We start from the raw sequence: 13,881 nt of genomic DNA, 5'->3' as shown, positions 1-13,881 counted from the left end.
GCCTCAAATCAATGTACCAGAAGCAAAGAAAGAAAAACTACTGTGTTTCAACAATAGTGCAATTCATAAGCTACCAGAGGTAGGGCGACATACAGGGAAATCTAGTGTTTCCCCAAAAGGCCTTTGCCTCAGAACATTCAGTAAGGCGGGGGTGCACTTTCCTCCAGTCACGCTAAAAATCTGACTGCACCATGCTGCTGGCAAAAGCTCCCCTCTGAGTTAGTGAGTACCATGTGTATCATATCAACACTCTATACTGGTGCCAGTAGCGGTTGTGCTTCTCTCATTATGCTTCATAATGCCATTCATTTTCAACTGTTGATTGTTTTATGGTTTAACCACACTAAAGGTTTCTATAATACAACTTTCCTCATAGGATTGCTACTATTGACCTTGAGAAAATTGCATTGCCTTTTTCATGAGGCAAGTCAAGCACAGCTCTCTCCACCATTCCAAGAAACTGGATGTTTTTCCTACTTCCACAATCTCATTATCCGTATTCAGGCAATGGCAGGGCCTACCAAGGCAGGCTCGATAATCTCGGACTGGGTGGAAGGTGAATATTCAAATATGATTCTCTGCCTATCAACAAAGAGATTTGAAAATGTGGAATCTAAATTGACCCAGCCTCTTACAGATCCTAAATATATGTATCATTATACTGGCATCATTGCAGGGCAAATACCTGAAGGAATCATACTAAGCGATCTACACATGAACAAAAGCAAATATATCCACAACAAAGTTCTGAGTATGTAAATAATTGAATCATGGTAAGAGTACATTTGTACTCACTTTTTAACGCTTTCATATCACCTTTTGTATTCAGTTCTCCACTTCACTTATGCATAATCCTTATGTCCGTTATTACCATGTGTAACATATTGATCATGTAGCATTGAGACATGCATTGTAGTACTTTGATAACGATAAATGGCATGCATTGGCACTCCCCACTGTCTAGCTAAATAATGAGTTATTTAGGTGTAAGTAATGCACAGAATTTCTTCTGTAAGATTTTAGGGCCTCTACCAATTCCTCCCAAATGCTTATCCATTTGTTATTTAAGAGATCTGCAATCTCCTGAGCTTTCATTTTATGGCTGTGCCTATCTATATCCTAATTGATTAAATGCAGGTGGTACATCAGATTTTCTCATCTGTACAATGTATCTGTAATCCTCATACATTTAAGGCCCCATCCAAATGTAATTTACATGTTTCCAGCCTCTTCAGAGCACCTGGCAGCGAATACCTTATCATCCAGCTTCTTCGCGCAGAACGCAAGCTCAACATAGCCATTATTCCCAGAAATCTCTTCTGCAACCACCTGGGAGAAGAATAACAATGAAAGATGGGTTAAAACGAGCAGGAGTTACATTGAGCATTAAATTGCTTCAACAGTCACAAAGCTTTTGTAGGAAAGGCATAGAGCAACGTATGTATTCGACAGCCATTGGCATTAAGCAAAACTGGTAAAAACTAAAGACCTCTCCACTCAGAGCTGTTGAAAAGAGAGAGCTCATTCAACCTGCAGATGCATCTGTTCAAGAGGGTTCTACAAGAACCTCAACTCTTCTTTGCTCACTGTCATTTCAGGAAGACACATACGTCGATTCAATACCTCTCTAGGCACAGACTTTCGATCAATTTATCTAGCTACTGATAATCGTGTGAGATATGCATGAATACTTTGGAAGTCTCCGGTGACTGCATTTTAACAATAAACAGTGCTTAATTTGAGCCAGTGGTTGCAAGTTGGGGCTACAGACACTTATTTTTCGTCAAAAGACATTTACCAAGAGCAAGAGAGGTAAAAACACACAGATCGGGAAGACAAAGGAAGAGAAAGACAGCAAAACCATCACAAAGGGAGAAAGCAGAAACCTGCAGGAGAGGGATAAAGGGACAGGGGCTGTCTAGTAGAGGATTAAAGAGGTATGAGGTGGATTTGGGATTGAACATGGTAATTGGCGCAACAACATTTAATTGGGCTTCTGAGCATAGCTCTGGGCAACCACACTCATTCTTTCACATTATTAAGCACTGATAACAAAGCCATGCTTATTGTTGTTGGCTGCATACCTGCCTAGGTATTTATTCACTCCTTTGTAAGAAGCCTCTTTCAAAATGTTGGTACGTTTTACATAAAATTCCTGTTTTCCTTTTTATCCTCTTCTACAAGGACCATACACTTTTGTTAACATCAAAGAAAGTATATTGGTGCAACCCAAACGTAGATGTGTAGTGACATTCTCAAGTTGTAAAACTGTAAAATATGTAATGTTTTCATAGTTTATTATTGTGTTATCTTTCAGAAAAGAAAATATATACATATACTACCAGGATTATATTATTCTTTATATCCGTAGCATTACAGTATAAAACAACGTAGGTTTTCAAAGGGGTTGTAGTCTTAATAGGTGCTATATTAATGTTTCCATGTGCTTTATCTGCAATTACTGGGCAAATTATTGATTATAAAATACTTTTCACTGGGTAACAGATACCGATCCCAAGAACACTGGGCAGCATAGCAAAGAGATACTTTTTCTTTATTCTCTAAATGATAAGAATATGGGGGTAATTATGAGTTCAGCGAGCAGCGGTGCCCCCCTTAACCGCCAGTGCGTTGAAGCCCCCAATGGCCCTATTATGATTTACCCACTGGGAGCTAGCGCCAATGTGGTGGTGCGGCAGGTGCAACAGCACCTGTCACGCATTTCACTGCCCGTAATTTCGGGCAGTGAAATGGACGACGGGGCTGTGCATGGGGGCCAAGTGCCAAGTGCATGGCCAGTGCAGAGGCCCCCATGGGGGCCTGAGTCACCCATTCCGCCAGCCTTTCCCTGGTGGTGTAAACTCCAAGAAAAGGCTGGCGTAATGAGACTCATAATCCCCAGGGCAGCACTCCTTGCAGCGCTGCCCTGTCAGATCTGAAACGTGGAGACCGCCCGGCTGCCTGGTGGCGGCAGCCTAGCGGTGGCAGCGTTTCCACAGTGGCTTCTCCATCAGGGTCATAATATGGCAGGTGGACCGCCACTACAGCGGTGGTCCACCCGCCATCCATGAGTCTGGCGATGCACGAACCACCAGACCCATAATGAAAGCCTATGTGTCTAGAACATCCTGCGTGCTGACAGAACTTGAGTTAAATCAGCAGGGCAGCGCTGAGTTACAAGACCGCCAGTCTCTTAGTTTCAGTCGGACCACCAATGCTGTGGTGGTCTGACTGCCACATTACAAGTTTGGCGGTCAGACCGCCATCTCCACCAGGATCCTGACAGGGTGAGGGCAGTCTTAGTTGCAATCAGCCAGGGCTGATTACAACCTTGTTCTCCACCAGCCTTTTCATGGTGGTTTCACTGCCATGAGTAGGCTGGTGGAGGACAGGTGCAGGGGGCCACGGGGGCCCCTGCACTGCCCATGCCCAGGGCATGGGCCCCCCTGCAAAGCAGACAGTGTGCATTCAGAGGGTGCTGAATGGCCCTCTCTGTGCTACGAGACAGCACTCGGCTCTCTCGTAGCAAGGTTCCACCAGTCAGACTGACAGGAATGCTCTATTTCAAGGTTTCTGCCGGTCAGCCAGGTCCGGCCAGCAGAAACCTTGTAATACGGCGGGGGAAACATCACTGCTATGGCAGTTGGGTCCTAGTTTAGCGGTCCCACGTTAGGACCACCAACCTCGTAATGAGCTCCTAATACTCTTTACTGTGAGAGTTAGGTCATGGCACTCTGCATGTCAAGATGTTCAACACTGGGTGAGACCACTGTTATTTTGGGGTAGGAGGGCTTTTTGGCTAATGTCCCTTGGACAAAACATTTTGTGCTGAATTAATAATTGCATGGACCCACAGACTCTTACCAGGAATGAAATAAGTGTAATTCAGATGTGGATTGGAACCTTATTGTCATTGCTATAAGAACTGAAGAGCCTCTTGATTCAATTTAAAAGCAAACAACAAAAGCGTGCACCAATTCTTCATTGTACAGTCTTATTTGGTTTCCTCATTGGTACTCAGTTTTTGAGCACCCACGGGTTACATAGTGCTCCTTTTTGTCTGCACCTCATAAAATGTGAGTTTCAATATACTTTGTTGGCACAAGCAGCGGCGTGGTCAATATGTCGATATAACATGCATTCTCAACTTAATACAAGGTTGTATTCAGACTGTCACCTTAACCATATTCACTAGAATTATAGACTCAGCCCATACTAAAGACCTGAGATATCCTGAAGGCAGCAGAGAATACCTAAACCTTTCCCTTGGTGGATAATGTATGCACAGGAGACCCACTTATTGTAAAATGCAGAGTTTCACCCAGTGCTTGAAATGGAAAAATAGAAGAGCAGGTACTCTGTACCTGCTTCTTTCTGAGAAGTGTCGGTACTCTCCAATTAAAAGTATTATGTTTTTCTTGAGAAGTGCAGGTACTCTACCTCTCAAAATAAAAAAGTGCTAATACTCAGTACCAGACCATTTAAAGCACTGATTTCACCACACAAAAAAGTTACAATTGGATTTTAGGTTTGTCTGGGCACGACTGTGTGCTTTTCTGTGTGCTTCCTTCTCTTAACTTCCACTTTACAACATGGAAATAAAAAACGATTCATTTTTTAAATAAAGCTCTGACTGAAAATCAGGTACAATGTGTGTAATTTCTTATGTCATACAAAATCTGAGTTCCAAGACCGCAACCACTTTTTGGAGTAAACTTTGACTGCTTGCCCTCATTACCCTTCCAGAGACAAATGTTCAGAAGGTTTCTTATCTTGCTGATGTCCTATAATACCTAAGGCCTTCAGACACCAATGTTAAAAGACATTACAATCCACCAGAACCTGGCAGGTTGATTGAGGAATCTTACAAGTATTCTGTCGCCCTCCTGACCCTTGTACTGATCCAATTCTTCCAATCAATAGGGAAAAAAGGAGTAAGGGACTCAATTTCAGAGACAGATCTGGTGCTTCCCCAAAAAACTGGAAGCGTCTGCCAATTATATTTCCTCTAAGGACGAATTGCCATGTGACACGTGGCTAACACAGCTAACAAACTACACATGTTGATCCTTGCCAGTAGATTAGCACAGGTCCTACCCGACATCATACATGAAGCTTAATCTGTGATCATCAATCATAGGCAGTCACCTGACAACAATATATGGATTTCTCATCCTGTCCAAAAACATGACAATAAAAAAATGCAAATAACAGTGCTCAGATCAGATGCCAAGAAAGCTTTTGACAGGGTAAATTGGCTGTTCATGAGGAAAGTGATGGAGAAATTTGTTGTAGGCAACTCAGTGGTAAAAAATGTTCATACCAACATATGCAAAACAGAGAGCAGGGATAACCATTACATATATCTATTTGAAGGGCTCATGATAGGAAGGGGAACAAGACAATGCTGGCCACTGTCACCCAATCCATGCACTGGCCATCAAACTGTTGGGATTTGCAGTGTGGCAACTGTACAGTAGCAGGGATTACATTTTACATAAAATCTGCACAAAATCTACTCTCTATGACAGACCAAATATAGCAATCATTACCCCACTGATAACACTCTTGAAGGTCTTTGAAGAGGCCTCAGGTTGCACAACCAATACTTCTAGAGCAAGTGCTCCCTTCCAAACAACAGGTAAGCCTTGATATATTTTGGGGTGCTCAGAATTTTCAACTAAAAGTGCTCCATGATTTTGGTGAAGTTCACCAGCAGAGTACAAGATGGTGCTGGTCAGGGGTTCCACACAAAGTGCACCCCAACCAAGGTCAGGTGTCTAGCTATTGCCGCCCATAACAGGCTATGCGGAGGCCCATGATAGGTGGCATTATCTTGCAGTTCAATGACACAGGCAGTTTTATAAATAGAAAGCGCTTCCTGCTTTGAGATAGGGTCACATGACAAGCCTGTCAGCTGATGTTCCTTGTGATGATGTGCTGGGAGAACAAACAGTGTCCTGCTTGACTACAGTGTTTACAAAATAGTCCATTTAAATGCATCTCTTGTGGAATATTCTGGCCCCTGGTAAAACTGCATGGCACATGCACCAATAAGGACGCCATCATATGAATGATGAGCAGCACTGTCTGAAGATGTCAGGCAATGAATAAAATACCAGATGTGAAAATGGCACTTTTAACTACATACACATTTTCACATTTTTCTGTAGATTAAAATGATTTACCAGCCTGTGTTACCCTACAGGTGCAAACAAAGTGAGAATTAGAAGTTCCATTTAAATTGCTATCTTTAGTTTTGCTGAGTCTATTGTGTACAGTGAGATGGACGTACTGATGGTTAGATGAGTGGGCGGGACCTGATTGTCAGTGATGCCTAACAAAGGACCTCTGGCTGTGTGCAACTGCAGCCGCTCTCAGCGTGGGTGGGTATGTCTATCATACTCCAAGGGCTCAACGTGCTCTTGTCACAACGTGTTCTGGAGTGTTAGCTTTAGAACAACCATGATAGAGAATTACAACAAAAATGACAGAGCATGGTAATGAGTACGCCTGGGCAAACACTTAAATCATTTCGGCGTAATTTGTGTAATGAACTGCATGTTACGCTTGTTGCGTGAAATTTGAGAGATTATGCCGTTACACTCCTTTTTGCAATTATAAGCTATTTGCAATAAAGATGTACCAAGAACGGTGCCTTCGTGGTAAGAAATAGTTGCGAATGCAGAGGAACAACAGAATGCAAGCAGGCTGTCGGTCGTAGTGCTTTTGTTTAAATTTGTTCTAGTGCCAAAAATTGATGCAAGGACGCAACTCATGCGAACATATAGCACGAAATGATGGATGTGCCGTTCACATAAATATGCATCATTTTAATGAAATTTTGAGAACATTGCACACAGTTCCCCAGAAATAGCACAACAGCAACATTCTACTGCTCAGAAATTTGACAGCAGAAAAATAACTCAAACCCAAAAGGGCGGGCTTGTGCCATAATCTGCATCTGACTTCAACAAATAAAAATACATTGTCCTCCTCCCTAGTATGAATGATGCGTGGAGTTTAGCTGTTGCACCATGCTAATGCAGCATGTGTTATTTCCTTTGGCAGTACTTTTAAGAATATAATTCTTGTCATCACATAAAGCATTTAGGGGCCACTCCTTCACTCTAAAGAGCCAGTCACTCAGATTGTATGTCTCCCACATCTGTTAAACCAGTTTTTGCATGGGAATTTTCATACCTGCAGGGACAAGTAACTAAAGAGTAATGGAAACATTTGAGGTGTAAGGAAAATAATGTACTTAGTTTCCGTTTAAAATCTAGTGCAAAATGCTACCAAGACCACACATTATTCACTTTAAAAATCAAAACAAAACAAACTAAAAACTCTCAATAACATAAGAAATTGTTATTTTGTATACAAAATCAACCGGCTAAGGTTGATACATGCAGCCTACTTAAAATAGACATTGCACCTTAAATTCTAAACGCCATGTTTTCATGCCTGTGCTTTCTTTTAACAAATCATTGCATTCTGAGTTTAGTAGTTTTTGTTTGCATCAATTAAACCAGTTCCAGTAACACCTCCTAGTAATTATTTGAGAATGTCCATACACATGGAGCTATTTGGCAGCTCAAAGCAGGTCATATGTTTGTGCAATATAGATACTAAATAGTGATGATGCATGTGTGTATGATTAAAATAAGGATACCGGAGGCATGGTCTGGCCACGCAGCGTGATGGCCGCCTGATCCCTTCGCTCCGCGAGGGGACAGGGCCGGGCTGCGGGCGAGGGCGTAGCGGGGGCTTGAACATCCACCCCCCCGGGGGGCGTGAGGCTATCCTGGCGATGTCAGGCGGGCGGTGCCGTCTTTGAGGACTGATGTGGAGCGGGGGCTCCTGTGAGACGGACACAGAGGAGCGGCGGTCCTCTCCTGGGGCCGCGGAACCACGGGGTTCCGGCGCGGCCCGGGGGCAGTGGCGACGTACCGGAGCTCTTTCTTTTGTGGGCCCTTTATCGCCACCCCTCCCCACCATCATGCCGCTCGCCCTCCCTCCCCCAACCCGACCCAGGAGCCCTCAATAGACCGTATCCTTCTGGAAATTTCAGTAGTTGGCTGTAGACTGGAGGGGATGGACAATGCAATGGCTTCAATGGGGGCGGAAACGAAATCCATCCGTACGGAAATCGCAAGCTTTCAGACATGCGTCCTGGGACTAGAACAGCGAGTGTCAACGGTAGATGCCCACGCTTCTTCTTTCCAGGACAGAGATCAGGAACTCCTCTTCCTTAGTAGCAAATTAATGGACTTGGAAGACAGGAGCCGAAGAGACAACGTTCGATTTATGGGATTTCCTGAAAACATCGAGGGGGAGGACCTCCACAGATTCCTACGAGACACTCTGCCCAGGCTGACCGACACTGTCTTTGAACCACCCCTGGAGTTTTAAAGAGCCCATAGACTGGCCCGTCAACTCATATAGAAAGCGCGTTCCCAAGGTCCCTGTCAGCTAGACGGACACACAATTCAAATGTTGCCAGACTTCTCCAAGGAAACCAGCGACTGACATAGGGCATTCTTGGCCCTCCATCCGCGACTGCGCCTGCTGGAAGTGAAGTACGGGCTGTTCGACCTGGCGAGAATGTGGATAACTAAAAATGGCATTTCCAAAGACTTCTACGACCCAGAAGACCTGTGTGCCTTCCTGGATGGCTTGTCCCTTACAGAGTCTTCCACCCTGACCCCTCATAGAGAAATGATGGCTACAGATCAGAACACTTCCTTGCAAGACCTTGCCCCAGGAGGGTCAGGGTCCGACCATCAATCTACTATCCCCTGCACCAGGGGGCGAGACCTGGAGAGACTTCTTCACAGCCACAATGATAGGGGACAGGTGCTGCATGCGGTGGCGCTCTATACACAAGTGGGGGACAGAGACAAATCCCGCTCTCCTTTAAAACCCCTATCAGAGACCACCTGAACCTGCCCTATCCTTTGTGACAGTTGGAACTGAGAACATTGAGATCATGATCTCTCCGTGGCCTGCAACAGTGGACCCTCTGTGAACCCGCCAACTGGCTGAGTACAGCTCTTTTCATTTCTCTATATTGTTAATTGTTCTCCCTCCGTATGATACCCTTGTTCTTTTTGCCAAGCAAAGTGTTCTGTACTTACCAAATGAAGGCCTAGCAGAAGTGACCTGTGTAATTTGATAATGCCTGCTTATACTATGTTGGATTTGAGGTCATGTGGGACAGCTCATGCTTATTAAGCCTTATGACACTGCAATAGTTTTAACAACATAGCTGTTAATTCAGTAAGGAATGCAATGCAGATTGGTTATTTCCTATGGACATGCCTTCGTTTAAAAAAAAAAAAAAAAGATTCCCTGGCCCGATGCTGTTTTCACTCACTCTCTCTCTTTAAATTTAAATCTAGACATAGTCACTTGTGCCTCACTCCTCTCCCCCCCTTCCCCCCCCCCCCCGGTGTGCCTGCCCACCGGCAGTGCGGCGCTGCAGTGCCTTGCCCCTTCCTTCCTGTCCCCCCTCGTTAGGGCATATCAAGTCAAACGATACCTTTTTGCGGCGCATCCGCCTCCCGGGGGGAGCCCGATGCCGGGACCATTGGAAACTGGTACCAATGGACAAAGCGGCCCTGCGTTGCGCCCCCGTCCCTGGCCACGGTCCGGCCGACCTTGCCTCGCGCTACGGCTGGTGCGATCTGGGGATAGACCTGCAGATTAAAGTTTAGGTTTTCTGGGGCTCTGGTTAGCTCCACTCTCTTTCTCCTCCCTCCTCCTGCCTTCTTTCCTTCTTTCTCTCTTTCTTTCTCTTATTTTTGTCTTCTCCTCTGTCTCTTCTTAATTCCCACTCCCTACTCTCATACAATTCTTCTACACCCTTATTTCCTGCCTCACGCTCGCTCCACCCCCCTCCTCCCTGGTGTCCCTCCCTATTCTATCCCGTCCCTCCTTATTTTCATTACCCCCTCTATACTCTACTGATCCACCCACATGTTACTTTACCCTAACTTACACAACACCCCGCGTCGTCTATACTCTGGCCCATACATTTCTGCTCTCTCTCTATTTATCTTTCGTCCTCCCACCCCTCATAGTTCCCTCCCATGGATAGACACACGCATACCCTGCCTGCCTCGTCACGGATAGCCTCTTAGAACGTCTTACCCACTTCATTAAACGGAAGAAAATACTCTTGTACCTTAACACCAAACGAGTGGACAAAGCCTTCCTCCAGGAAACTCACCTGACTTAACTTGAATCTGATAAGCTACGAAGGGACTGGGTAGGGACCGCGCTATCCAGCTGTAGCACCCTCCACTGGAGGATCAGAGTACAGCGCCAAGGAAATGTGGAACTACAATATTACTACGAAGAAGCCTACCCTTCACAATTGCCAAATCATGGACCGACCCGGAGGGACGATACGTATTCGCCGAATTAAAGCTGGGAGGCATTTCGCTATGTGTGGGATCAGTCTACTCACCAATAGGCCACAAGAGACAATTCTTCCTCCGCATCAACCGTCTACTAACAGAGATCGGAGCAGCCCGGTACATTATTGGCGGGGACTGGAACCTGACCCGCAATGCCGTACTAGACAGGACAGGGCATTTGGACTCTATTAATAACGGAGATAGAGCCTTGCACTCCAATGTAATGCATGATAACGGCCTGGTGGATCCATGGAGTCTGATGCACCCGAGTGATAGAGAGTATACCTTCTTATCTCCGGTCCACAGCACCCAGTCCCGATTGGACTACTTCCTTGTTTCAGACAACCTCATAGCACGAACCTAGGATTTCTACATACTGAGTGGGGGCCTATCAGACCACTCCCTGATCTTATTAACCCTTCAGCTGGGCATACTGTCCTCAGGCCACAAACCGTGGCACTTCGCTACCCAACGCTACCGAACCCCTCAGGGGAAGGCACAGCTTCAAGCACATCAGTGTCACCGAAAAGGATACTCTGGGCCGCGGCCAAAGCAACGATACGGGGTCAGATGATGCGCGACAGCGCACTGCCAAATAAAGAAAGGGCGGAGCGACAAACGACCTTAGAGACCAATATTACACGTCTGACGCAACGTTATACAACCCATCCCTCCCTCTATACCTGCAGAGATATGGAGAGGGCCCGTATGGCCCTGAATGAACTCTTTACTTCTCAGGTGGAATATGCGCTGCAGCGCCTGCAGGGTCGTCATTACGGGCAGGGGAAGAAGGCTGGCCGCCTCTTGGCCGCACAACTTCATCAAAGAGCGTCGGCCATCAAGACTCAGTCGGGGGAAGATCCTCACACACCCGCAGAACATAGTGGACGAATTCGCAACCTCTACCGCAGCCTCTATATTTCGGAACTACAGACCACCCCACCCAAATAGAGGCTTTTCTCAGTACTGTCACCCTGCCCTCCCTGTCCGATGAAGGCCGAGAAATGCTAGTGGGAGACATCACCCGTCAAGAAATTTCAAAGGCTGTCTCCGGTCTCCCGTATCACAAATCGCCAGGTGAAGACGGATTCCCTGCGGAATTCTATAAATGGGGGGGAGGAGATGCTTCATGTTCTGCACGGAGCACTGGACGAAGCCTGCCAGACTAATTTGCTGTGTACGATATCCAACTCCGCCATCATTGCTGTTATACCAATACCGGGCCAGGACCCTCTGCTCTGCGGCAGCTACCGGCCAATATCCCTCCTGAACGGTGATATTAAAATATTAGCCTGCGTCCTATCGGCCTGTTTACGCAGGGTCATTCCGGTCCTCATACACCAGTCGCAGGTCGGCTTCGTGCCGGGCCGCAACTCACGGAATCACCTTCGTACACTGTGTCATGCCCTCTGGGGGGTCCGGAACATGCCTGAGGCCACCTTAGCACTATCCCTTGATGCCGAAAAAGCATTTGACCGTATAGAATGGCCATACCTTTTCGCAACGTTAACAAAATTCGGTCTGGGTGACCGATTTATTTCCAAAGTACGTCTATTGTATAACCAGCCCACTGCATGGGTCAACTGTGGAGGCTTCCTCTCAGACCCTTTTCCTGTTGGCAGGGGAACAAGGCAAGGCTGCCCGCTCTCCCCCTTCTGTTTCTATTGGCACTCGAGCCACTGACGGCTACGATCCGCATATCCTCTGGGATAACGGGTATCCCACTGCTGGGCGACGTCACCTCTAAGCTCTACCTGTATGCCGACGATATCCTGCTTACCTTAACTGACCTGGACTATGCTCTGGCCCTACATCTTTCACCAATGGCTGCCACTCTGAATAGCCCTGCGGATTCGCCCCAATAGGTTTCAGTAGAGAGGGAACTGCTCGCCCACAGGGGAGGCCTCAATGGACTGTACCACAGGGCCACTGTCCCCCACGATGACCAGAACCCGATCCTGAAGGCAACAAGCGTAGCATGAAGGAGGGCCCACAGCCTTTTAGGGGTTCACCTCTACCTACACGCTCAGGCTCCCCTATGGTATAACAACAGTATACACATGGGGGGGTCGGCCCTGAACTGGTCGCAGTGGAGAGATGCCGGCATGTCTAGCCTAGGCCAGATATTGGAGACCAGCAGGCTCAAACCCTTCACTAGCCTGGTAGAGGAATTTCATCTCCACCCCAGGCAGAAGTGGAAGTATTTCCAACTCCAGAACTATATGCGTCAAAATCCTGACACTATTCATTGGGGACTGCAGCCCTCGCCCATAATTGCCTACCTGAAGACATAGGGGAAACATAAAGGCGTCATGGCTGGCCTGTGTGAAGTCCTTACCAGCCACCTATTCTCTCGACCTGTTTTGGACAAGCTGCGTCTACAATGGCAAACCCGCCTCCAGCTGACTTTTGAAGAGGAGGACTGGACGGACACGGTGGAAGCGTTGGCTAGAGGGACCCGCGAGGCTCGCCTAAAGTTCTGCCTTTTCAAGATTCTACATGATTGGTATTGGATCCCGATGAAGTTACATAAGGCCGGCCTCCTCCCGCATTCGTTGTGCTGGCGTTGTACGGAACCGCGTTGTGACCTGCTCCACGTGCTCGGCAGCTGCCCATCTGTACAACCCCTATGGAAGGTGGTGGAGCATGTCCTGGCAGACTCCATGCAGCTTCCAACCCCCTTACCCCTGTGTTGCTCATACTGCATATGACATGACCCCTCTCCCGGCCCTATCACGAATACAAAAAAGACTCCTACACACAGCCTTGGCAACTGCCAAAATATGCATCCTGCAACACTGGAGGTCTGTGACACCACCCACGCCCGAGGAATGGATTGTGGCTGTGTTTAACATTGCAGCACATGAGAGAGTCATCTTTAATCTTCAAGATCAGGCTGCCATCTTTGCCCAGGTAGGGGCCCCCTTCCTCCCTGATGTTTTATCAACAACATAACCAGTACCGCTGCTCGCCAGCTGGCCCCATGCATATGCCTCCTACTCCCCTCCTCTCTTCCCTATCATCCTCCCCTTCTTCTCTCTCTTCCTTCCTCCCCCACCCACACCCCCCCTTTGTACTTAATTATTCTCTATCATCCCATATTATCCCCTTTCTCTGGTTTTCTTTAGCCCTGGGATCAATGCACCTGACTGGACCTCACACCACCTCCCACATCCCCCTCTATTCCCTCTTACCTGCCAATCTATCTATTTCTTCTTAGTCACCCTCCCTCCCCCCACCTCTCTCTCCCCCCCGACACCAGGTACTCCTTCTTTTTTTTTTTCTTTCTTCTCTCCTCTCATTTCTCTTCTCCTCTATCTCCCCGCTGCTTATACATTATATCGTTTCTCATATTCCCCCTCCCCCCTCTCTCCCTACCTCTTGCTTACTAGTCTAAGACATGGGCGCGCTACTCCTATACCATCCTTATTACTGCACCCCTTATTACTGCAATACC

General features: G+C 46.8%; 1 protein-coding gene across 2 annotated transcripts in view; it reads right to left on the bottom strand.

The window, feature by feature from the left end:
• The window catches only part of CPNE7 (copine 7), a 606,098-nt gene that overhangs the window by 286,168 nt on the left and 306,049 nt on the right, over positions 1-13,881 (bottom strand). For both annotated transcript variants that reach the window (XM_069216819.1, XM_069216820.1), the window contains exon 5: positions 1,255-1,329. In XM_069216819.1, coding sequence (XP_069072920.1) covers positions 1,255-1,329 — 75 coding nt within the window. The remainder of the gene's footprint in view (positions 1-1,254; positions 1,330-13,881) is intronic.

The sequence above is a fragment of the Pleurodeles waltl genome, chromosome 12 (assembly GCF_031143425.1).
Source record: "Pleurodeles waltl isolate 20211129_DDA chromosome 12, aPleWal1.hap1.20221129, whole genome shotgun sequence".
Taxonomy (NCBI): Eukaryota; Metazoa; Chordata; class Amphibia; order Caudata; family Salamandridae; genus Pleurodeles; species Pleurodeles waltl.
The sequence above is the reverse complement of the archived record's forward strand: the minus strand, read 5'-3'. Positions and strand labels throughout refer to the sequence as shown.